Source organism: Ammospiza caudacuta, chromosome 28 (assembly GCF_027887145.1).
Source record: "Ammospiza caudacuta isolate bAmmCau1 chromosome 28, bAmmCau1.pri, whole genome shotgun sequence".
In the NCBI taxonomy this organism is placed as follows: Eukaryota; Metazoa; Chordata; class Aves; order Passeriformes; family Passerellidae; genus Ammospiza; species Ammospiza caudacuta.
Genome location: NC_080620.1, coordinates 3883069 through 3907729, shown reverse-complemented (window position 1 = coordinate 3907729; position 24661 = coordinate 3883069). Strand labels below are relative to the sequence as shown.

The 24661-nt window shown below is 46.8% G+C and overlaps 1 protein-coding gene across 2 annotated transcripts; it reads right to left on the bottom strand.

Moving 5' to 3' along the window:
- Positions 1-39: 39 nt before the first annotated feature.
- PTBP1 (polypyrimidine tract binding protein 1) lies at positions 40-24604 on the bottom strand. 2 transcript variants are annotated; one of them, XM_058821279.1, is made up of 15 exons: positions 24494-24595; positions 20880-20910; positions 11310-11388; positions 10643-10815; positions 9570-9716; positions 8486-8656; positions 7641-7751; positions 7203-7377; positions 5954-6028; positions 4606-4751; positions 2046-2079; positions 1435-1527; positions 930-1146; positions 643-720; positions 40-327 (listed from the first exon to the last, which is right to left on the bottom strand). In XM_058821279.1, exons 1-15 carry the CDS (start codon positions 24499-24501, stop codon positions 195-197), a joined length of 1671 nt encoding a protein of 556 aa, XP_058677262.1. In that variant the 5' UTR covers positions 24502-24595; the 3' UTR covers positions 40-194. The 2 variants fall into 2 exon arrangements, with proteins under 2 accessions (XP_058677262.1, XP_058677263.1); XM_058821280.1 differs by lacking the exon at positions 20880-20910 and having other exon boundaries at positions 24494-24604.
- Between the last annotated feature and the right edge of the window lie 57 nt (positions 24605-24661).

Below are 24661 nucleotides of genomic sequence, written 5' to 3'. Positions count from 1 at the left end.
AACCGGTAAACTGATTTCTCTTTAAAAAAATAAAATCTCTGGTCTTTTAAGGTCACTTCAGCTGCATTTTTAAAGTGGCTTTTTTTTTTTCTGGAATGATGGAAGTTGAAACCCTGGTGTCCAGCCTTTTAAGGTCAAGGCTGAACCCCAGAGGTTTTAAGTCAAGTCCATTTTTACTCAGGCCTTCCCAAGCTCTAAATGGTGGACTTGGAAAAGGACACACGCAGGTGATGATTCTCCCCCAGGTCATGATTGTGGAGGTCAATGAGGGACTGAATGGCTTCTTCCACAGAGCCCATCTGGATCAGAGCCATTTTACGGTCCTTCCTGACAAGACACAAGTTTCAAGCATGTTTAGATCCATTGCAGGAGCTTCCCCAACTTGATCCAAGTTCTCTAATCCAGCACAGAATGAACCCCCCAGGGACCTGCAGCACACTCACTCTTTAGAGGAGTATCTCTGTGGCAAGCACATACAGCCCTACTGCTCCCTCAGTGCTCAGGAATTCTTTATATTCCACAGTCAAACACTGTGAGCAAGGATTCTGCTCACCTTTGAGCCTTTTGACTGGAATAAAGTACTTCCACCCTTCCCATATGAAAAGCCCAGAGTAAGGAGAGGACATAACAGAAAACACTTACTGGAAGAATTTGAATCCTTTGACCATTCCACCATTGCTTGAAAATAACAACTTAAGATCTTCTTCAGTTACTGAAGGTCTGAAACAAAAAATTTTCCCAGTCGAACAGACATTGACAGACCAAGGTAATCACAATAAACTAATTTTCATGAGTTTTCTAAATTCCCTAACAGCAGCCTCTTGGCAAGACAATGGAACAGGGAGCTGGATGAGCTCTCCTGACAGCAACACAGAGCTGCAAACACATCAATATTCAGCCACACAGGAACTCTCCCTGCTGACACTTACGGAATATTGGACAGATGAAGAGTGGCAGAAGGAGGAAAGATGTTCTGGAAATTTTTGGAGCCTGGTTTCTTGAAACGATGTAGAGGAGAAGTGCCATAGTCCTTGGTGAGGCCGTGGTCCTCCTGGTTCTCACGGGGCAGCTGCACTGTCTGGTGCTTGGACAGCGTGATACGGATGGGCTTCCCATGGAGCTTCTGCCCATTCAAGTGGCTCATGGCTGCAAGGGGAGCACACACCTCACTGCAGGCTACCTCAGTTTGCTCCAGACATGAATTCAAGGCCACAATTTCACTGCCCTCGCAGACACCACACCCTGCAGGGTCCCTCTGCTTCACTGGGTTCATTGCCCGCTTCCCTCTCGCACCCATCAGCCACCCCACAGCCACACCCCACAAGGCCTGGATAAATTTAAGTCTTCTACTGAAAGAGAACAAAGTGCCAAAAAGAAAGTTTTAACTACCCATTTTGTCCCTAACTGCCCAGAGTCTGAGCCTGCCAAGCTTACCAAGCTGGGCCTGATTCCCATCGGCCATCTGAACCAGGGCATTATCTTTCTTATTAAATAAAATCTTCACCCTCTGCACATCACCATAGACTCCTTCAAAGAGGGAGGAAACAAGAACAGTCTTAGGTAGGGAAACAAAAAGTCTACTTCAACTTAACATCAGCTAATCAATCCAACAGCAAAAACATCCATTCCCAACCAGAACTGATCTCATTCCAACCATGGCTACATATTCTGCTCTAATTAAGGGAATTCTTATATAGCAGAATAATAATGGAACAATACATTAAAGAAAAGACATTGGGTTTCAGCAAAAAGCCAAAATCTTACTGCCAGAAGACTGGACAATTTCGCATGCTCTCACAATTTAAAACTCTTATCAAAGACATGCAAAGCAATAACCCATGCAGAACTGAACCAAAACCAAAGGCAAACTAAATTAAACAGCAAACTAAGTAAACAATGTAAAATCAAAATTATGCATTCAAAAAAAAAAAAAAAAAAAAAAAAAAAAAAAAGGCAAACTGCAAACTGTACATTTCTGAAGTATCAAAAAGTAATCTCAAATAAATGAAAAAACAAGGTAATAAAAAGTGTGAATAATAACATACCGAAAAGAATAAAGAGGCATTGGGGTGTAACTCTCTTTAGAGAACAGCAGAGCAAGGCAGCGGAGGGACAGGGAAGAGGTAAGGAATCGAAGGGGAGAGCGAGGTTGCACAAATCGTCCACAACGAGGAAGGGCAGAGTCCCCGCAGGAAATGGCGAAATTGGTTGATGGATGATGAAGTTTTCAAGATGGTTAATATTGAAGGGCAGGTTGGTTTCCGAAGAGCAGGGTTTATTTTTTTTTTTTTGGAAGGGGAATGTTTTTATTTTTTTTATTTTTTTTTTTTTTTTGTTTCAAGCAACAACAGGAAGCAGAAGTACCGTGCAGTCAGTTGGCAAAGAAATTCCGGATCGGGGGAAGAAAAAAAATTCAGGGATGGGGAGAAAAGAAAAAAGTAGCAAAAAACACAGGTCAGTAAATACATAAGGAATATGTAGTGTTCCATCAGTCAGATTTATAGAATTCTACATACAATAACTTGCTTACAGAAACAGTTAATAGGTTTTACCTAGTGGAACACAATGATAAAGAAAAGGCATTTTTACTTCAGATATACAAAGGAGTAAGAGATAGTATCCCCCAGAGTGACTTTCACAGGTGCAATAACCAATTCAATTGCAATGGCATTCCCTAAAATTTTACTTAAAATATTTTCTCTGTTTACAATTATTGACTTCATGGACCAAGTCACAAACAGCTTCATTTGCTGCTTTGGGGTCAGGAACTGCAGGAAGCAATCCATGCCATAATATTTGGCTGGAAGTAAACAAGGAACGTCCACCTTGGATACCAACCACTGCTTTAAACAAACAGATCATGTGGATGAGCAGCTGCACTGCCACAAATCCCACTCCAAGGTCTGCTGGAAGCTCCCAGATAAGGAGCTGGTACCTTGTTTGTAGAGGACTGTTCCTGCTCTGTGGCCTGACCTCACTGTGCAGAAACCCAAAGTACTGGGTCACCACAAGCTGAGATGTGTGGACTGCTCCCACTCTTGTGGAAGAAAAAATGGAACCATTTCAGCTCCCATGATTCCCACTCAGGAAAACCCCATGGCAGAGCAGTCACTCCAGGCAATACTGTCTCTTTACTAACTGGTTGTGGCACAGGTAAGTTTCTACAACACTGATTATACAGGCAGTGGAAAAAGTTTCATGTCTGTTAGTTCACAGCTTCAGTCCAAGTCCCAAAGTCTCTCTAGCCCAAAGACAAGCTGGATGGAGAGTGAAGAGCTCCTCAAAAAAACCACAGGGCATGAAATAACTGCTTGCTCCTGCCTAAACAGAGCTGTGAGAAATCTGAGAAGTGCAGCACAACCCCTTGTCCTGCCACTACCATCCAGGCACCCGACAGCTTCCTGGGAACACACACTTGGAAGCATCACACTGCTCAGGAATAATGATGCCTGTTAATTATCAGGGCTTATGGTAGAACAAAGCAGAGATGAGAGTCCCTGGAATGGCAGAGCAGTTTCCAGGCAGCACGAGCAGCAAATCCCAAAACTGTTCCACAGCCCCTGCTGTTATTTCATGCCCTGGAGAGAACTGCAATGACAGGTAAGAGCAGTCTGAAACATGATCCAATTGGTTCACCTCATTAAGAGTTAAATATTTTGATCATTCATCACATCCAGGCTTCCCCTTTGATCCAAAGAGGTTTTGTGGTGACTCTGCCATCACTGGTAAGTTTTACAGCTTTGCAAAGTGCTATTAACGTTTGTGCACAGTCCCACCAGTCACAGCTCCTCAGCAGAGCCCCATCACTCCGCTGAACACCAGAGGTTCTACACTTTCAATCCAACCAGATCCAGGGGCTGACTGAAGGAAAATACAAGCCCCCCATATCCAATTCCCTTACAGTGCTGTTTTTTCATTAAACAAGGTTTTTGTTCAAATATTACTTGCATTATTTTTAGAGAAATCCAAATATTTCAACTCACTTGGTTAAGCAGAATTGAAAATGTAAACTGTGAGCTGTTAAGGGGTTTAGCTAAGGAAAAACTTCCAGGAATCCTGGAAGGGGGAAATGTGCAAGCACATGGCAGAGGAAACACTGCACAGGTACAAGGTCAAGCTAGCAGGGATTCAGACACTACACAGAAAGAGCAAAGGTCAGCATGAAGCCTCTCTGTAGTTCTGAATTAATGTATTAAAAACTACAACATGCCAAGGAAAAGGAATGGACATGGCTACTCTGTGACCCAAATGACACTATTCCATGGGAATGGTTGGGGAGACTCCACACAGAAGAGGGAGGAAGGGACAGGCATTGTAGTCTCTGGGGGACAAGAGCAGGCAGGCAGCATCCTTGGCTTTGAACCAAGGAAGAGCAATTTCAATCTGAGATGGACTTTCCCATTTCCCTTCAGCAACTAGAGTACTGCTCTGCCCTGCACCTGGGGCTGTCAGAGCACTGCAGCGGCTGCTCTAGCGGTGCCGCTTCCTTTGGATACAGCAGGATTTCACTTTCAATGAATTTCAGCCCAATCCGTGTTCAGAAAGTGAAAGCAGAGATAACAGGAAAGAGAAAAATAAAACAAGTAAAGTTAGGACTGCACTAACCTCTGGGATCAGATTGCTAACCAGCAGCACGGAGTGCCCTGTCCCAGACAGGCCGGGAATGGCAATCCGCCCTGCTGCAGCCGCCGCAGCTGCTGCTGGAATAGCCAAAGGAGCAAGTGCTCCAGGAACACTTGGAACTGTCAGGCCTGGAAATTAAAGAATATTAACCAGTAAAGAATTAACAGCATGTACTCTAGTGTATTTGCTGCACCAGAAGGGAGAACAGCACACCCTCTGAACCATGCAAGTCATCATTCCCAAAAGTGCCCGTGTAATCCTAAGGGCAACAGGAGCCTCCGCTTCTGGTGCTGCAGGAAATGTTTTGGTTTCTAAGAGGATTTGCTCTTGCAGTGCCTGGTGCTGAGCAGGTGCCTCAGCACTCTGGAGCGTTGTTTCACAAGCAGCGGATGAGCACAAAGCCTCAGCTCTGCTGTGCAGGGCAGGTGTCACACACGGGGCATGGGGAGGGTCTGTCCAACCAGGGCATGCACAATGTGCTCTCATCACACATGCAACCACCAGGTACTCTGTGCCACCATCACCCAGCTCTCCTGACTGGGAAACACTGCAGCTGCACTCACAGGCATTCCTAGACTGCTCCCAGTACCAGCCCTTCAAGGGTAAGAGCTTTAGAGCTCAAGAAACAACTGCTAGTAGTCAATTGCATGGATTAATCCCCAAAGCAGCCCTTCTTGTTTCCTCAGCAGGGCTGGATGTTACCAAAACAGCAATGCCTCCACAGCCCACTCTGCCTGTTTGTCATAAGCAAGGAAATTCCATCATGTTCCCAGAGAGCCAACATGGCTTGGAATGCTGAAAACCCCAGCAAGGCTTGTTTAGGCTGGCACTCCTGCAAGCATGGTCAGCACCTCCAGTTTTCAGACTCTTGGCTACTTCTGGAAGCAGCAATGATCTGTTACCTACAGCATGAGCTGTGAACTTTAAAGCTCACCTTATATATCAGCCTTCTCAAAATATTTAGGGAAAAAACTGACAGATTCCTTGCTTCTGACCACATTTAACCTAACCTCTGTAATGACAAGAGGAAATTCAAAGCACAAGAACTTCTATCTCCTCACCACTTTCCCCATATTATTTCAAAGTTTGCCTTTCAAAGTTTCTCCCATCCTGCTTTATGCATCTTCTTCCCATCACCAGGACATTGCAGCTGCACACAGCATTCCTAGCTGAGGTGATGTACTGGATCACCATTCCTTCCATGTCTAAATGCCAGCATTTACAATTTACATGGCTAACCTAAACAAAACCATCACTACTTTGATTTAAAACATGAAGATGCTTCAGCTACACAAAACCTACACAGAATTTCCACTTACAAATACAGTACCTGTAGCCTGAGGAATGGCAAAAGTAGGAGGAAAGCCAGCTCCAGCATATGGAGGAGAAATTATTCCTGGGGCACCTGGGAAAGACAGACACATTATTAAAAAATGCTTCAACAGCAGGAAAACTCTAAACTTCACAGAACTATGTAAATTCTGAGTTGGAAGAGAGCAACAAGGATTATTAAGTCCAGCTCCTGGCCCTACACAGGACAGGCCCAACAATTCCACCATGTGGCTCAGTGTTGTCCAAATGCTTCTCCAATTCTGTCAGGCTTGATGTTGTGACCACTGCCCTGGGAAGCTGTTCAGTGCTCAGCTATCCTCTGGGTGAAGAACTTTTCCCTTATATCCGACCTAAACCTCCCTAAACTTAGCCAAAATGTCTTGATCTGTCCGTCAACAGAAGCATTTAGGTGAAAGCTAAACCCTAAATGCTTCTCACATAACAATGAGATCACCAAAACAATTCCTGGGCAAACACCAGGTGGCACCAGAGGCACCGACCACGGGATTTGGCACTAATCTGATCCTCAGTGATCCCCAAATGTTCTGCCTCAGTTACACTCTATTCAAATAAAGTTTCTGACCAAATACACCAGGATGATATCCTTCCCCTTCTCCTGACACACTGTCCCAAACTGTGCTTGAGTTTGCCCAAAAAAATCACCAACAAGGGTATAAGCAAAAGTTATATCTAATTAAACTACAAAGCACAACAACTGGCAAGATTTACTCTACTTACAAAGGACAACTAAGACACAACAACAAAACCAAACAAAATCCAGGCAATCAAAACAGAAAGGAACTGAAGCCTACCTAGGTATGTGTGTGTGCAAAAACAGAGTAAACAGTGATGAAAAGGAATGCTGCCTAAAGCTCAACATTTCAACTTACCAGTACTTTAACTTGACTTATACCTAAATTTAGAGCTTAACTGTAACACTCTAAAAGAGAAATAACACTTAAAAGGATTTAGGCTAAATTATAACTCTAACTTGACCTAGCTTTCAGATTTGCAAATATGCAAAGGGTGTGCATGCAGACAGAAACAGTCAGTGCAAGATTAGGTATCTTTGGAAAAATGTTCCTCAGAAAGAGCTGAGCCCAGGTGGTGTTTGCAAGGACAAGGCACTTCTCAGAGCACAGTGAGAATGAAAAGAAGTAGGCGGTGTGCAGGTAGGGGGATTCACCATGACACACACACACACACACACCAGCTGGCTTTGTGCTGTTCCCACTTGCTGAACTCACCAAAAGCAGCTGCCATGGTCTGGTCCAGGGTGGGCTGGCTGTCCCCAGAGGGCAGGTCAGGGCGGGTGTAGTCCCTGCTCTTGTCATTGTTGTACTTTACATTGAGGCTGGTGAGCTTGGAGAAGTCGATGCGCAGCGTGCAGCAGGCGTTGTAGATGTTCTGTCCATCCAGAGACTGAGAGAAAACAAAACCAGTCCTCACCCAAATGCATTCAAAACAAGCTCACAGCAATTACTCTCTGGAGAGAGAGTGTTAGGCTATCCCACAGCTCCACCTGAGAACAACAGGTATCTCATGTGGAGACAGCTCTGCTTCATTCAGCCCCTCTGGCAGCCTCCAAGTCGCAATTTCCTCCCACTCACACTTTGTCCTTGGTGTCAGCCCACCCTGAGATTGGATTAAACAAGGCAAACAAGTGAGAATAATCCAGCACTCACCAGTTTGGCATGCTGAGCACTCATGGGGTCAGCATATTGCAAGAGGGCCTGAAACTGGTGGTTCTTCGTGAATGTGATGATTTTCAAGACTGTACCAAATTTGGAAAAGATCTGCAAGGTAATATTTGTGTATCTTGTTATCACATTTGTAAGATAATTTTGTATTGATCTCTTATTACAAGCAGAAACAAAAGTCTTTTCAGCCTGTCAGCTTTCAACTGCTGCCCTGAAGGTTTTAAACCACACTGTGGGCATTGCTTGACTGGCATCATGGCATCAGCCTAGAACACAGCACAGCAGCTGAACTGCTCCGCTAAGTACAGTTGTTTATTCTGGGTTAATTAACAGGAATATTCACAAAAACCTTCAGGAACTCGACCTCTTCCAGGAATTTCAGGAATTCTTAAATGCAGTCAAGCTTGTAGTTTAAACATGAAGATAGCATTAAGCAATCACAGCAGATAGAGGCAACTTTCCAAAATGGCCACTGCCTACATAGCTCCTTGACACTGTAATTGTTTCCCTGGACCCAGCACAAGGATAAGGATCAGCTACTTTTGCTAAAACCTAAAGATAACTTGAAGAACTGTAATTGATAATAATAAATAGGTGGACTAATAATAAAAAGTGGACTAGGACTCAAATCTCTGGAAATTGAAATCATGCAAGAGTAGGGGACTAAAACTAGCAGCATCTCCTGCAGGTGCGTGGTCTCCAGACAAGCTCTGTTCAGAACTTGCATTGTACAAACACAAACCACAGACACTGCAACCACACCAACACACCGGATGCTGCTGCCCCTTCCTCCAGAACAATCTTCAAGCAGTTGTGGTGACATGTTTTACCTGGTGCAGAACATCCAGAGTGACAGGGTAGAAGAGATTCTCCACAATGATCCTCAGGACAGGGCTCTGGCCAGTGATGGCCATGCCTGCATCGACGGCTGCAGCCGTGGCGGCCAGCGCCACAGCCCCAGCCTGCACCTGGGTCACGGCTTGCAGAGCTGCTTGGGCACGCTGCAGGGGCAAAAAAAGCTGTTAGACCCACACTTGTGCTTCCAAAAAACACACAGTCAGCTCTCCCTGAGCTGCCTCTCTGCAAACAGACTGCTGGATTCAGCAGTGAGCAGCAACTGTGCTGCTCCAAAGGCTGGGGGATATTTGAGACAGAAGCAATGAAGACCACCCCAAGCAGTAAGGGCAAGGCAAAAATGTCAACTACATCAACCATGCAGTACCTGTGCTATGGCAAAACCTTGCTCTGCATAAACTGATGCAGCAATATTATACCATTTTTTAGAAAAAGGGGAAAAAAGGGCTTTTGAATCCATCTCCAGAATCCTAGACAAGGTGATGAGACTGAAAGACTGATGCACACTTGCCACAGGGATCCAGAAGTGAGAGGTGCCTGGGGTTCTGCAGAGCCCCCTGACACACAGAACATTTGAGCTCCAGCTGCGAGAGGCACCCAAGAGCAGCATTCCATCTGCACAGCACTGGGTGCTCTGCTCCTGATTGGAATCAGCTCAAAAAGGGAGAGCAGACAAAGAGGATGTAGTGGCAAAGAGCCACAACATTTGAACTTCTTTCCTGTGTTCCTGTCCTAAAAAGTCGCCAAAAGGGGCTGAACTGAAACTAGGAACTTTTTCCCCTTTGCAGAGCATGTGGTGCAGCGACCCTTGAGGGCTCAGAGCTGGGTAGAGGTGCTGCCACCTCAAAGCTGCACCCACCAGCACCAGGCTGAGGCTGTGCTCTACCACAGCTGAGTTCTGCCCCATCATGGCTGCACTCGACAGAAATATTTTAAGCACTAGAAACAAACATCCTAAAGCACCAGATGTTACTAAAGCCCATGGATCTCAAGCCAGCAGCAGAGATCTGGCTGTGTGTCCCCCCCTCCCTGGGATGACAATGCAGAGAACAAACTGACTGCTTGGTTTGGAGAGTTGTCTGTCTTCAGCTCCTTGTGGTTGGAGAACTGGATGTAGATGGGCTGGCTCCGGAGCACCGGAGTGACTGTGGTGTAGTAGTTCACCATGGTGTTGGCTGTCTCCTCTGTGTTCATCTCTATGAAAGCCTGGGAAGTGAAATCCAACAGGGACACGTCACACCAGGGCAGCACCAGGTCACTCTGACCCTCCAACAGGGTTGGGTTTTCACAATTGCATTTACACATGTGGTTTTGCACATAAAACTGTTTAAAATCCAGCTACACGTAGAGCAAATAAAGATCTTCTATCCAGACTGATTTAAGGCAAAGCTTCAGTGTCACCCTAAGATCTCCATGCTGTGTGTACTTAGATGTATCTGCAAGAACACAAAAATAGAGCAACAACCCAGACTCTTCACTTCTCTCCAGAGCAGGGAGCCCCCACATTGCTCCACACCCTTAGGGGCTTCTCTCCTTCAGAAGAGGAACATAAAGGATTGTAGCAAATCACTGCAGCAAGGACTTGAATATAATCACACCATGCAATATATCAGAGGCACCTTTTCATAATTAAGATTAAAGCCAATATTTTAAGCAATTATGAAAGTTGGCTTGCTTTTTTACTCCTTAATTTGCAAGACAATTTTAGTTACCAAATTACTGCACACCACCCCCATTACCCAAGAGTATTTCAGCCATACCCAGCTCATTTACTAGATCTGTAAAGGTGTCCTCAATATGCCACGTTACACAGTGGTAACTCAGCTGTCAAGCAAGCCTGAGTGAAAAAGGCCAACTCATGGCACTGCTGTTCAAATAATCCCAGGCCTGCAATTTCCAAACCAGGCCTAACGCTAATTATAAGTGACAACCTGTAATTATGGACTGAGCTCCTTCTGCAGCCTGAAAGTGGTATTTTCTACAGCTCATGGGATATGCACAGAAAAGTAAAATAAGAGTGTGCAGAAGTTATTGACTCGTAACACACGGCAGCTGTTTGAACAACTTGGAGTCGGTTTCCTGATGACAAACTTATCAAGCCTTTGACACAATCCATGTTAGGGAGGCCATACCTGGTTTTTTCCTTTCAACATCAGAAGATTGGTGACCTTGCCAAAGGGTAAGCCCAGAGAAATGACCTCTGCCTCCGTGACGTCACTGGGGAGCTTGCGGACGTGGATTACTCGGGATGGGATCCCGGCACTTCTGTTATCACCTTTGAACTTTTTGCTGTCGTTTCCATTAGCTGTAAGAAGCAAGAGTTACTGCTGATGAGAAGGATCTGCAAGAAAAAGCATGCATTTCTCCCACTCTGCTCTGCTCCCCAGCCAGCTACTGCACTATTACAGAGAAATTCCATAGTCTAAGTTATCCTGAATCTGAAGACATGTGGTTTTACTCTTTTTTTTCCCCCCAAATTGCACTATGAGAGTGACACAGCCAAATGCCACTGCAATGGAATAAATTCTTCAGTGGCCATTTCCTAGTTTGTGTAAAGCTCACACCTACCCACTCATATTTTTAGTGCAAGTCTGTGCCACTAACCCCAGATTGGTGCCTTATTCCTTCCCACCTGGCCTAGTGTTGTTGGCAGACATTATTATTATTATTCAGCACCATCCCACAAAAGGCCTAGTAAGTACTAAAAATGAAGATATTTTAAAATTATGACTAAGAAGGAAAATCCAGGCCTCCCTGCAGTACTTATAAATTGCTGTGCTTGTTTCCATGCAATATTACCTGCAGAAGGAGAGTTGCTGCTCATGATAAAGGGTCCGTTAGTAGTAACACAAGGAGAGAAAAGCTCCTCAGCTGCCCGCTGGAAGAGAACAGATGACAGATAAATGGACAGCATTTCACTCAATTCTATCCAGGCACTCCTAAAGCAGAACAACTGAGAAAGCTGGAGAGGAGTTGAACACAAGTGTAAGTGAAAACATACTGAGAGTGGGCAGTGAAGCTCACCTCCATGAATTAAATATCAGTCAGATCCAGTTTGGTAATGGAGCAGCACTATCCAATATCTCTTTTCAGCTCAGCATTAGGGATTCTCAGGGCTGGAGTGTTGCTGAGTTGTGTGAAGCCACTACACACACAGCACAGTGCACCAGGCACCTTCTCCTGTCATACGTGGCAAAACAGGTTTCTGACTACTCCCATGCCACAGAATTTTCACTCTGAAGCTGCCAAAACTATTTGGGAATGACTTGGCAGTTATGAATCAAAGCTGTGCATTTTGTGCCTCATTCCTGGAAGTGTTTGTGCCCAGGCTGGACAGGGCTTGGAGCACCCTGACCTGGTAGAAGGTATTTTCTGATACAGCATTCTCTGTAAAGTCACCTAAATCACCTCAACTGACCAGGACTGATGCAACCCAAGTAGCAGATACAAAAAATCATTACTAAGACAAAAGCAAACATGCCTGTGAATGACTTCGCAGCACAATCTATACTTGCATACACATCTTGCAATCAGCATGGTTTAATTTCAAGTAAATTACACTGAAGACTTCAAATTCCATTGTAAACTGTGAGCAAACATGATACTACACACAAGAGATCTAACACACAAGAGCACTTTTTTTGTAGTTTTTTTATATTATTCTTCCACAGAGGTGCCACACCAAAAAGTTTTTATCAATAGAAAAAAGCTCAGAATTCATCCCTGCCTTGGCAGCTCCCACCCACCTCAATGGAAACCTACCCTGCTCCACAGCATGGCACCAGAAACCCTTATCTTCCACACACCCTGTATCTGGTGGCACCAGCAGAAACAGGAGCCCTGCAACAACAAAAGCTCTGTGCACTCCCCCCCCAGCAGACAGGCTGGGAAAGTAGGTCACTGAGAGCCCCAGAACACCCAGCTACACACACACGGTTTGGGTTTTTTTTTCTTTCCCCCTCAAATCTTGAATTTCTCGTTTGACTACTCACTGCCAGCTCTTCAAAGAGGCTTCAAGGACTTTGATGTCCCGAAGATGAGAATTAGGCCAGCTTCCAAGCCACTGTTCATGAGCTGCTGCTGGTCACCTGCAAGCACTGACCAGCTCCCACCAAGGCTCTGGCCTGGGCCTCCTCCTCCTCACATGGTGCAGTCATTAGGAATGGGCCTTTTAACAGCTGTTCTAATTAGCACTTCGATTCCTGAGTACAGCAAGAGGCAAGCTGGGCTGGGAGGCTATTAGACTGTGATCCCATCCTTTGATGACTCAAATTAAGGCGTAATTCCAAGGCTAGAAGAAAATCCTCTGGTTTGCTGTTAGAACACTCTTGTGCCTGCGCTGCTGCTGCCACTCCAGGTAAGGTTTTCTGTGCCACAGCCTGGGATACACCTGGCAGCTACTGACAAGAGCCACTCACCAAAACACAGCCCTATCCACATAATCAGCTGTTTCTGGCTTCATGAAAGCCTTTGCATCAGGCCTTAACGGGACTTGAATGTTTTAAAACATCTTCTTAAATATTAACTTGTAAAATTCTGCACATCCAGAACTCTTCCAGCACAAATTGGTGTGTCTGTGCAAACACAGTGGGCAGCTCCTGCAATCCATCATGGAAACACTGGGAGAATGAGCCACATATTTGGCTCTCATGGAGGCAACACTAGGAAACTATAAACTGGAAAAACAAGCATTTATACCATTATGGAAAGAATTTAGCTTTCCTAATGGCTTGTTTAAAATGCACATTTGAGTATTTGAGAACTTCCTCACAGGCAGGGAAGGCAAGGATATCACTGCAGCCAGGCTCCACATGTCCACGTCTCTTTAAGGAGAGCAATTTCCAATCCACTCCCCTCTTATCTTGGAGACAGCCTGTGCTGCCCACTGTGACCAGAGCCGGGAGGCAGAGGGGGGATGATTGTTCAACATCAAAAGCAGCAGCAGTCAATTTGTAAGCTTCCCAGCTGGAAGTACATGCAAACAAGGAGGGAAGACTGCCATGGTTGGAAAAAGGCAGTTATTCCAAAGTCTTTTCTCTACATAGGGAAGTTTACACACAGTACATGTAGCACTGTGCAGTCACACTGAAGTTGCTCCCCACATCTCCCAGTGCAGGAGTGGCTGCTGAAGTGTGAGAGGAGCAGACACAGTGGCCCAAGGAGCCTCAGTGGTCACCCTGTGCTGCCATGCCCATGCTCTCCCCAGCACAAGGAGGCTGCATGAGCCATGACTCTTCATCAGTGGGTGTTCTTCCTCTGTTCCTGTTGGAGCTAATATTGGATAACCACAGGAAATAGTTGCTTTTTTGGAACAACCAAACTCGAGGCAAACTGAAACCCACAGTAATGAGCACTCCAAAGCCTCCCTGCCCTTATACTGCAGGGATCACCAGTCTCTTTCCAGACTCTAAAGAGTTTCTTTAAAACCATGACATAAATTCAAATGTTTCATACCAAGTACTCAATTCAGTAGAGGCAGAGGAACCAAAGCAAGCCTGGTTGGTTGAACAGGTTTAGAAGAGTTTCTCACCCACTGGGTATTTTAAATTATACTGGGAAAGACAGGAGAGAAGTTACTGATTCTGAAGTTTCATACAATTTAATTTAGGTTTAAAAAGGAAGGAACATAGCCAAGGGCTGTGAGGGTGCTTGGTGCTCACCTATATCCACCCACAGCATTGCTTCTCTCCCTGAGTCACTCAGGGAGGCCCAGCTGCACTTCAAGACACAAATCTCCAACCCCCAGCTCCCATCCCTGCTCCCAGAGGCATTAATTACACTGACATTTCTGCTCAGCCATTCTTCCACAGCTGGTATTTTTATGACTAGATTAACAGAAGCCACAGTGCACTCACAGCACATCAAATTCCTCATTTGAACTAACAAATCTCCCCTTCCTGTGGACTGCAAACAACCACCCCTTCTGGAGTTACACAGCCAGATCCTACCTAGAGCAGGGCAGGGCTGTTTCCACCACCCAAATCCCCAGCCAGCAGCACAGTGGCACCAGGGAAACCCCGCTGGGAGGGGTTTCCATGCCAGCAGCCTCCTCTGGCCTGATGCTCCTGGCTACAGAAGGCCCCTTGCCCAAGCTACACTAATTTAATCACACAGCCAGCCCTGCTCAACAATTCCCTCATTCTCTTTTCAGACTCAGGGAGAGGGAGGCTCCTGCAAGGTACAGTTAAACATTTCAGATCTCCCCCAGTTGTATTTTTGACCACACCAAAACTCTAAGCCTTACCTTGCCTTAAAGTTTTAAATAAAGTCTAAGAATTTTTAGTCTGTCCAGTCTCTTACTTAAAAAGCTCACTCACATACACTACACATTGCCTCACTGCCAGTAGGATTTTACCTGGCTTACAACACTTTGGAATGAAGCCAGAGATTGTCTCAGCTTTTATCAGCACACCTACAAGTGCTGCAGAAATTCCCAGCTGCCCTATATAATCCTTTATCTACTTAAGATCCAGCACTTATTTTAAATGGATTACAGTAAGTCAACTGCATCCTGCCTGTGCAAAAGGCAAGAAACAAACACAAACTAAACCACCATAAAAATATTTCATATCAAATAAATGGTATCAATCAACTTTCAGGCAGAAAGCAAAATTAAAGGAAAGGCAAAAGGACTATGTGGGAAGGAAGGGGACAATGACCAAAAAGGCCAGAATCCACAGGATCTGTGGCTTCAGCATCTACAAAAAGCTGTTTTTTTCCATGCTTCAGTGAGAAACTCAGCAGGACTGTCTCTGGGTGTGGAGCACCCTACACTGCTCTGACAGACTTGGGATAGCAGCACTTTAGAGGGAAAAGGTGGATTTCACCTTTGAGAGGGAAAAGGTGGATTTTAGGGGCAAGCAGTCCATCAGCTAACAGGCACTTAGAGAAAGCAAAGCAAGGAACAGCAGCAGATGGAAACCCCCTCTGAAAATAAATCAAAAGAAGTCTGTCCTATAAGAAGCCAGAGCACATGGGCATCGTTGTTCTTTACTTTCTCTAAACTTGGAAAAATATTGTACAACCAATAAAAGACCACTGTAATATTTTTTTAAAGTGACTCAGACCACTGAGCTCACAAAAACCCTCAGCCCTGATCAAAGAGGCAAGGAAATGCCTCTGAGCACAGGAGGAGCAAGTGGCTCATCAGGGGCTGTGCGAGGTCAGTCCCAGAGGGACACAGGAATGCTCTGATCCTTCAGTTCACAGCTCAAATCTCTGTGAAAAAACTATTAAGAGAAATCCAGTCTGATGACATCATCATCATCATCACACTCATGTTACATTCCAGCATTTTTTGCTGAGATTTGAGATTCAAGAATGGAACTAAATTTAAACTGCTAGGAAGGATGCCAGTTTTCCTTGCCTTCCACCAAAGACTCATGTCCAGCACAGCTCACTTATATTTCCCCTCTATTCCCCCTCTCCTGCCTCCAGCACTCTTTAGTCATTTATAGTGTGAAAAACATTCCAATTTGGGTCACAAACAAACCATGAGTCAACTTTTTTTGTGAAACACTTCTGAAGAACACACACACACACCTGCATCCCCAACAGTCTCCAGGAAGCTGGGAAATTAAAGCCAACACAAAACAACTCCAAGATTCCACAGTGTGATGTTGCTCCTTTTGGTGTCACTCACACACTGGACACACAATTTATCATTTGATCAGAACCAAAGCAATTGGGACCTATTTAGTTCACCAAATTGCTCATGGCTGATGTACCAATTCAAACATAAGAACAGATATACCATTAATCAAATGAAGTCCAGCCCAGCAGTCAGCATATTCCATGGACAGTGGGTCTGTGGCAGAGGCACCAGCCTATCTGGCAGGCACAGGGGACACATTTTCAACCCACACTCTGCTCAGCCAAACACCAGTCACCTGCCACTTCAGGCTTTTAGAACTGTTACAGCCTCCCCCTTGCTGGACAAGATTGAGGCTGATATCCCTACAAAGCAGCCACTGGGATCCCCAATGGCACACACACACTCCCAGCCCCTTTGAAGCTGGGTGGGACACTCAGAGCATGGCAGCTTCCTCACACAGTGCCAGCACTGTTTTAGAGGCTGCAGACAGGAGTTCCTAAAAGCCACCAGACCCTCTGGTGCTGCACCTGCTCACCCCAATGAGCTCTATCAGAGCCTCACAGCAAAGCCAGATCCTCAACCCACTCATCCCTCAGCCCCTCCTAACTTTCCTTCTCAGTCTTTGCTACTATGGAGACACCCTGTGAAACAAACCTGCCCTTTGAGCAAATAAAAGGTGTGGCCAGTTTAAATAGCCCAAAATTCCTCAACTCCAAGAGCTGCAGCAATGCAGTCATGCTGGCTCGGCAGGGCAGCACACGCCCAGGCTTTATGATCCACCTCTCCCAAGCTGAAATTTAACTACTCAACCTTGAGTTTTTCAAGTCATTGCCACGGAGCAGAGAGGCCTTGGCAAAGCTCAACAGAAATCCTATCAGGGAGAAATAGTGCTGGGTGAGTCAGTACAGGAACACAGAACTCATAAAAGGACATTTCTGCCCCATCTGTCAGGGGAACACCTGGGTTTAGCAGGAATTCTCCAGGCACCTGAACTGTGGCTGTGCAGAGGCAGAACCACAAATGGGATGGATCAAACACTGGCCCAGCTGGGCACAGCATTCAGTGTGTTCTCACAGGAAGCTTGAAATTGTTGTACCAGAGCCATGGGAAATGTGTAAATAAATAATACTTCCTCTTCTTGCTGGTGTGAGGGGACAAGAAATGCAGCAGCAGCATACCTGTGCTTACCAGTCTGACAGTACCTGAAACAGATATCAGAGACCAGAGTCCACCCCTACAACTTCAAAATGTGCAGTTGAGTGAGTTCACATGTATGAAATATTCTCATTTTTTTTTACATCATCACAGACTGAAGTCAATGCAGGCTTGAGGTTTAAATCCAGTATTTTCTAACATCATTTTATCCATGACTTGAAGACCCAGGTGCACAAAGCAGCACTCTCAGGTGAGATGGAGCTGTCTGGCACACCCAGGTGACCTGATGGCACCCAGCAGCCACTGCCACCAACATGTGGTTCCCATGTGTGCTCACCCTGATGGGGAGGCCACAAGAGCCAGCTTGTTGCAGCCTCTAAAACCATAGGAGGGGACTGGAATTTCCTCACAACATTCTTGGCCCACTGCCTGAAGCCATAATTACTGTTCCCATGGCAAAGATCCTGGCTTCACCACAAATCACTTCTATGCAGTCAGCCTGTATCACACTCCAGCAAAGCCTGTTTTAAAAATTAACTTCTCAAACGCCACACAACTGCACTTTTGGTTTCTGGAAGGGAAATCTTTCAAGCAGAGCTTGACTTAGCCAAGAAACTATGGGATTATTCAACACCTAAACTATTCTGAGACTTTTCCAACCACCAAAATGCAATTTCACTTAAAGAACAGCAACGTGTCACAGTTCATCCTCTTAGAGTGTGAAGGGACAGTGATATGCAGGGAAATTAAACAAAGAGCAAAGAGACACAACAGAGTGAGACCTTGATCAGACTTGCAAGAGGCAACTGCAGGGTCAAAGAGCACCTCAGAGTTTAAACTCCATGCCTCCATCTTAGGGCCATACTTATTTCCTTTTCAGACAGCAGTGAAATTATGGGAAGTAAGTTTTGGATCATGTAAGTCTTAGATCATGTGTTTCTGATCTGCAGGCTGTGCATCAGGAATCCCCACACCAGAATGGCAATGAGTTTCCTAAACAAATTCACACACTTTAAACTGAGGAGCCTGCAATGGCTACTACAATTACACCTGATTAAAAACAACACTATTGGGCAGTACAGTACTCAGAAGAGTAAGCCACTGGAACACCTGGGGGCTTCTTAAGTTAAAGAAACTAAATTTAATTAAGACCTTGGAAAAATTAGTAAGTGGGTGTAAACACTCTTAAAATGTAAATCAGGGATGTGAGAAAATAAAATACACTAGCAGCTTGCCTTTTAAAGCAATAATGTTGAGCAAACTGAAAAAAACTGACTTTCATGAAGTTTTCAACTTCCAAGTTAAGCTCAGCACTCACAGCAAGACAGCAAGAGGCCACTGGGAGTTTGCTGTGACACGTTGCTCAGCATGGTTTGAGTCACAGGCACTTTTCCTACTTGTCTGAGCCAGCTTTGGGACATTCCAGTGACAGTATCAGATCATGGACAAGGTCACTGAGCATGGCAAGAGCTGACAGATTTTGGGGACTGTCACCTCCCAACACCCAAACAAATTCCTACCTTCTGTGTACACACATATCAGGAATGAGTAAATTTACACCTCAGATTAAAAACCATTTTCCAGCTCAGATCTCCATGGGTGATCTGGTGGTTCAGCCAGGAAGCTCTCAAGAGCACAGGTGACAGAATGGACACCTGAGTCTGTGCTGGACCCCAGAGCAGGGGAAGCTGGCTGACCCAGGCAGAGGATGGGAGCACAGGAGAAGCTTCACTTTGCTCTCAGAAATGCACAGACTCCAATTTACCAACAGACACCCAAGCACTAAGGAAGGGAATCCTATTACAAGAGCTACACCTGCATATTCAATGAGTTAAACACAATCAGGTAACGTGGCTACAGCAAAAATCAGTTGAAAGCTTACCTTTAACAAGATGATTCAGCTTTCCTGCTTGCTTCTGCCACTCTTTAAATTTAGATTCAACTTTCTTTAAACCTGCCTCATCTGACTTGACAACAAACCTCATGTTCCATGCACAATTTAGTGTCACCATTCCCTACCTGCTGTCTGACCAGCACAGCTGTGGGTACAATGCTGTCCCATGCCAGAGGTGAAGGCCTCAGAGGGGAATGCTCCAGACCTCATCTGACTGCATTTTCCAGGGTCTGGAATCCCCCCCCCAGATGGGTGCAATGAGGCAGGCAATCCCACACCCTAAAATTCCAAGCTTCACTGAGATCTACAACTACAGCTTCCTGGTTAAGTTTAGTTAGTCAAGCCACTTTAAAAAGTTACAAATTACACATTGTTAAAAACCAGGGGACCTTAACCAACATTAACCAGTTTCCCAGCAGAGGTATCAAACTGCTCTGGGGATGCCTTGGTGCACCTTTCATAATGGCTATGAACTATTAACCAACCTTATTGTCCAGGCTCAAGCCTCTCCTCCTCACATCCGATGGCAAACTGAGCTCCCTGCATCAGTCAGCATTTTTACTTGACCCAAACACTATCATTAATTCAAATTTGAGATTCCTGCAGGAGGAAAAGCAGGAGCAACCTTTCCCCCACAGCTGTTAGAGCCCCTTCAGACCTCTAAAGCACTGCCAGGCTGTCTGTGCTTAGCACAGCTCATTCTGTCCTTCCAACACAAAGCTCTGCTGGCCAACAGCACTTTGGGTGATGCTCCTACCTCATTCTGCAGGGCTGCTGATGCTCCCAGAGCACCAGCTCTGCTCCACATCAGTCCCATCCCATGGCATCACTTCCCTGGCCGCTTTTCCAACACAGAGCTCTGCTGGCCAACAGCACTTTGGGTGTGATGCTCCTACCCCATTGTGCAGGTGCTCCCAGTGCACCAGCTCTGCTCCACATCAGTCCCATCACTCCCCTGACCCTTTCAAGTGGCCTCTCTGGCAGTTCTTGGTCACTGCCTCCCCATGTGCCACTCAGCTGCACTGCCAATACCCAACACACACACACTGAGGGTTCACTGCAGTGCCGACCCCAGAGTTACAACATACAAACTAAACCAAATCAAACTCTAACCCCTCAGCCCATTCTGGCCTTGCACATCCCCAGCCTGGTGTTTCACAGCACCAGGGCTGATCCCCTGAAGGTGATGCCTGTTGCCACCTGTGGCTGATAAGGAGCCTCCTGTCAGCACTTTGAGTTTAGGGCTAAGGCTGCCCTTTCCAAACCTCACACTACACAAGGGCAAAGGTCATGTTTACTGTACCCACAAGAGATAAAAATCAGCTGCTAAACCCTCCCTTTTGTGGCAGAAGGATTTTTGACATATAACTGAGCAGGAATTCACACAAACAAAGGAAATGGAGTTCTCCAAAGGAAAAGGACCAGTTTCTTCATGGAGAAGCATTGTCTAGCACACAAGTAACAAGCATGGCTTGACATTTTAGCATGGGAAAGGGCTGTTTCTAAGTGCAATAAAGTTGATCATCCATGCCTAAATGACAAGAGCTAAATGCTGAGCCATAGCATAAGTTTTAAATGCACATGAAACTGAATTACCTTCTGGTTAAAACCCATTTATGTGGTACCAGAAATAACCCTTTACAGCTGAAGATCTACATTTGGCGAGGCTAAAACTAGGTCAGATGCTGAGCAGTGTAAAAAGAGAGAAAAAGTGAGAAGTGCCTACCTTTGTACCAACTGTTATATCTTGGACAATGCTGTAGAAAAAAGAAAGAAAAGGATTAAAAAAGTTAGATAGGTTTGCCACAAAAATCCAGCATAGTTTACAGTAGTAAGAAAAAAGCAAGTCAAAGTGCACAGTTGTCTTTGCAGGTGAGCCAAGGACAGTTTATACAAGGAAAAATTATTAGATGGTGATGGTGGAGACCCAAGACCCAGCAGTGGCAGAAAACTGCAGCTCTCCCACTCCCTAGGGCAGCAAGGGCAGGGGTGGGGGTGAACCCCCCCAGCCCAGCAATGTGACCTCAACTCTGACCACACCGAGAGGAAAACATCACGAGTCAGCTCTGTCACCAACATCCCCTTCTGAGGTTCCTGTCCCCAACAGCCACAGAGCCCCAGGCAGGCTCTAGCGCTGCTGAGAGACCAACAAGAGCTGTGCTGGTCGCAGGGACAGAGCTGTGTCCCAGCAGAGAAAGAGCCAGGGCTCACAGCAGCCCTCATGCCACAGCAGGGCACCAGCAGAGTGCCCAGAGGTCCAGGCAATCCCAGCCTGGGGTACACCCTACACAGGATTCCTCTATCAATTCTACCAAAAAACAGTTATTAAACTCTACTTTAGACTTAAGCCTCCTAAAATGAAGATTTTCTGATTAAGATGAAAAAGAGCACCACACCCGACCCCATCAGCACTGAACACTCTGTAGCACACCACACACCTCCTTACAGCAATGTGCACAATGCAGTCAGAATGGTTTGCCTACAGCCTGGCACGTTGGACCAGGGTGATGTTCCAGAGCCTCAGAGCATCTCCATGTTACTGTTTCATGGGAGTGCTCCAGACAGCTGAAGAATTTAGTTACCCCTCTGCACTGGTGATTTATTTTTTTTTTTTTTGTAATAAATTCCAACCCCCTATAAGCAGCAACACAAAATGTAGAGCAGAAAGGAACCATTTGACACAGCCCTGCCTGGTTGCACTCCTCTCAAAGAGCTGCCTGCAATTCCAGAGCACGGGATGCAGCAGTGCCCAGCTGACTGACCTGCAGCAGCTCCACAGAGCAGGGTGACACACAGCAGGCAGGGCAATCCTTGAACCAACAATAAGAAACCTGAAGCACTCAAGAACAACTCTATATCGTGAATTAACATGAGAAAAGTTGCATTTCCTAGTTTTTGTTGCCTCTCCTCCTGCAGCAAAGTCCTGTTTGAGTGTCCCCAGCTTCACAAACGAACCAGCAGGAGCCAGCTCAGCTCCTCACACTTCCTCTTCCCCCAACGTGCAGTGTCATCACAACCCAGCCCTGCAGCTGGAGCCACGGCAATAGTTCCTGATTTTCCAGGGCAAGCCTGGGATGGGCTGGCTGCACTCGAGGGTCAGCCCTAATGAACTAATGAAACCCATCTGCACGGAGCACTGCAAGGAACCAGCATCCCTAAACACAGCACACATTCCTCAGCTAGCACATAAACACTAATCCAGGCATTTCCAGAACCTTCAAAAAAACCAAAAAACTACTGCCAACAATGCCCCACGTTTCCCAAACTCCCCAACTTACCCCAGAGCAGTTTCTCCCACTTCCTGCTCCTCCTGTGGGCCTCTCACACAGGAAATGTTTTACATAAAGTGGCATTTAGAAGTATGCAACAGGAAAAGTCATTTTATTTGCCAAAGAACTATCGATTCTTGGGATATTGTTGTAACCCACTTGATAACACATTTCACAGGAAACAAGCTTCAACAGTGTTTCAGAATTTTTATTACAGAAACGTGCAAAGTATTTCCAGTTCACACACCCCCTCAGTAAATTATCCCAAGCTTCCTTCTCCTGTCCTGCACAGGAGGGAATCAAAACTCTTCCCAGCTCCAGAAGGAGAGGCAATAAAGCCCTTCCTAAAAATTATTTTTCCCGTGGAAAAATGGGATAATTCCTATGCAATAAGAGGAAAAAATAAGCAGCACCAGTAAAACCTCCAGGTCATTTTCCAAAGCAGGATTGCCCATAAGGGCTCCTCGTATGTTTTAACAAAGCAACTTATTCAAAGGGGATCACTCGGGCACAGCTCGGGATCATTTCTAGGAGATGGGAGCAGCCTTGAGCCAGAGGCCACTTGCTGCCAGCTCGGCAAGAACCTAAAACTATTTTCCGAAGCAGCTTTTGAAGTTTCAGTAGGAGACACTTTCACAGAGCAAACGGATCCTGCACCGGGATCTCCGAAAGATCAGGGGTAACTGAGTCTCATGTGTTAAACTACAACTTCTACATTCAAACAGCAACTACTTTAACACGCACAAAACATCCGCCTTTCCTGAAACTACAGCTGATAACAAACCGATTTTTACCACTAGAATGTGTGATCTCATGTGCTGAGAATCTGTTTGGTTTGTTGGTTTGGTTTTTTTTAAATAGTATCATTCAACCCGATGAGCAACTGGTTAAAAGCAACAGAGCGACCCTGGACTGCAAAAATTGTAAGATACAGTACTTTTAAGGGTTTTAAGATGAAAACAAGACTGAGACGCCACCTTTTCAGCGTGTAAAAAAGCCCAGACATGTGACTACGCCCAGACCAGTGTTCTGAGGCAGAAAGCGAGAAGGCACTAATTTGGGCTTCCCGTACTTACGGCTCGGGGAAAACAAACTGCTTACTCGGAGGCCTTTAGAAATATTTTAACTACTGCTCGCTAGAAGAAACAAAAAACCACATCACTAAAAAAAATCCCCCACGCCAGACAGGAGAAAAGAAGCGCGGAGAGCTCGTTTTCGAGAGAGATCCCCTGATAAACCACGCGCTTTAGAGCGAACTGTGCCGCAAAGAGGCCCCGCCGGGCGGTGGTTAGAGAGGAATCGGCGCTGCCCGAGATAAAAGTTGAGCTCTGGAAACTCCCCGAGTGCCAGCGTGCGGAGGGAAGTTTTCTCTCCGGGAGTTGCGCGGGACAACGGGAGCGGGGCCGGGCCCGCGGCAGTACCTGCGGCGCTCAGGTGAGGCGGCGAGAGAGCCCTGCCCGCCCTCCTCCTCCTCCCCCCATGCGAAACTTGGGCGAGCGAGAACCGGTCACAAAAGGAACCCAGCGAGAGCCCCCCCGCCCGCGGAAGCGCCAGACAATGGGAGGGAGCGCGGCCGTGAATCACCGCCCGCCGCCCCGCCAGGTGCGCCCGCCCCGCCCGCTCCGCCCCCGCGGGGCCGCGCCCGGGCCCCCCACCCGCCCCCGCGGCGCTCCCGCACCGCCGCCCCCCGCCCGGCCCCGGCGGATCACGCTGAGCCGCTCAAACCGGCGGCCCCACAGCTCCCCTCAGCCGGGACCCCCGGAGCCCCTCCGGGCGGGACCCCCGAGCTCGCCGCGGCCGGGACCCGCGGGGCGGTGGGAGAGCACGCGGGGCTGGCTCGCACGAGGCGGCGCACCGGGCCCGCTCCCGCTTCCCCCGCCGCTGCCCGTGGGGAGGGGTCCGGCCTTCACACGAGACCCCCCCGCCCTCCCGCCCCGGCCGCGCCCGTGGGCCCCCCACAGGTATCGCCCCACAGCTCCCGGCGCGGGTGCTCAACCCGGGCGCTCCCACAGCACGGGAGGGGCCCGGCAGCGCTGCTCACGGCCCCGGCGCGGCGCCGGGCGGGACTCACCCGTCCATTGCACACGGAGACGACCCGTCGGGAGCGGAGTGGAGGCGCCGCAATAGCGGGACGAGCGAGACCGCTCCGTGTTATAGACTCACAAAATGGCGGCGCCGCCCGGCCCGCCTCGCCCGCGCCGCCGCTCCATTGGCCGGCGGAGCTGTCGCCCTGACGAGG

Excerpts from the sequence above, each read along its gene's own strand:
- PTBP1 (XM_058821279.1), bottom strand. Across the intron at positions 10,816-11,309 it reads CAGCAACTCTCCTTCTGCAG|CTAATGGAAACGACAGCAAA; the intron begins GTAATATTGCAT and ends TGCTTCTTACAG. Across the intron at positions 7,378-7,640 it reads GTGCTCAGCATGCCAAACTG|TCTCTGGATGGACAGAACAT; the intron begins GTGAGTGCTGGA and ends GTTTTCTCTCAG.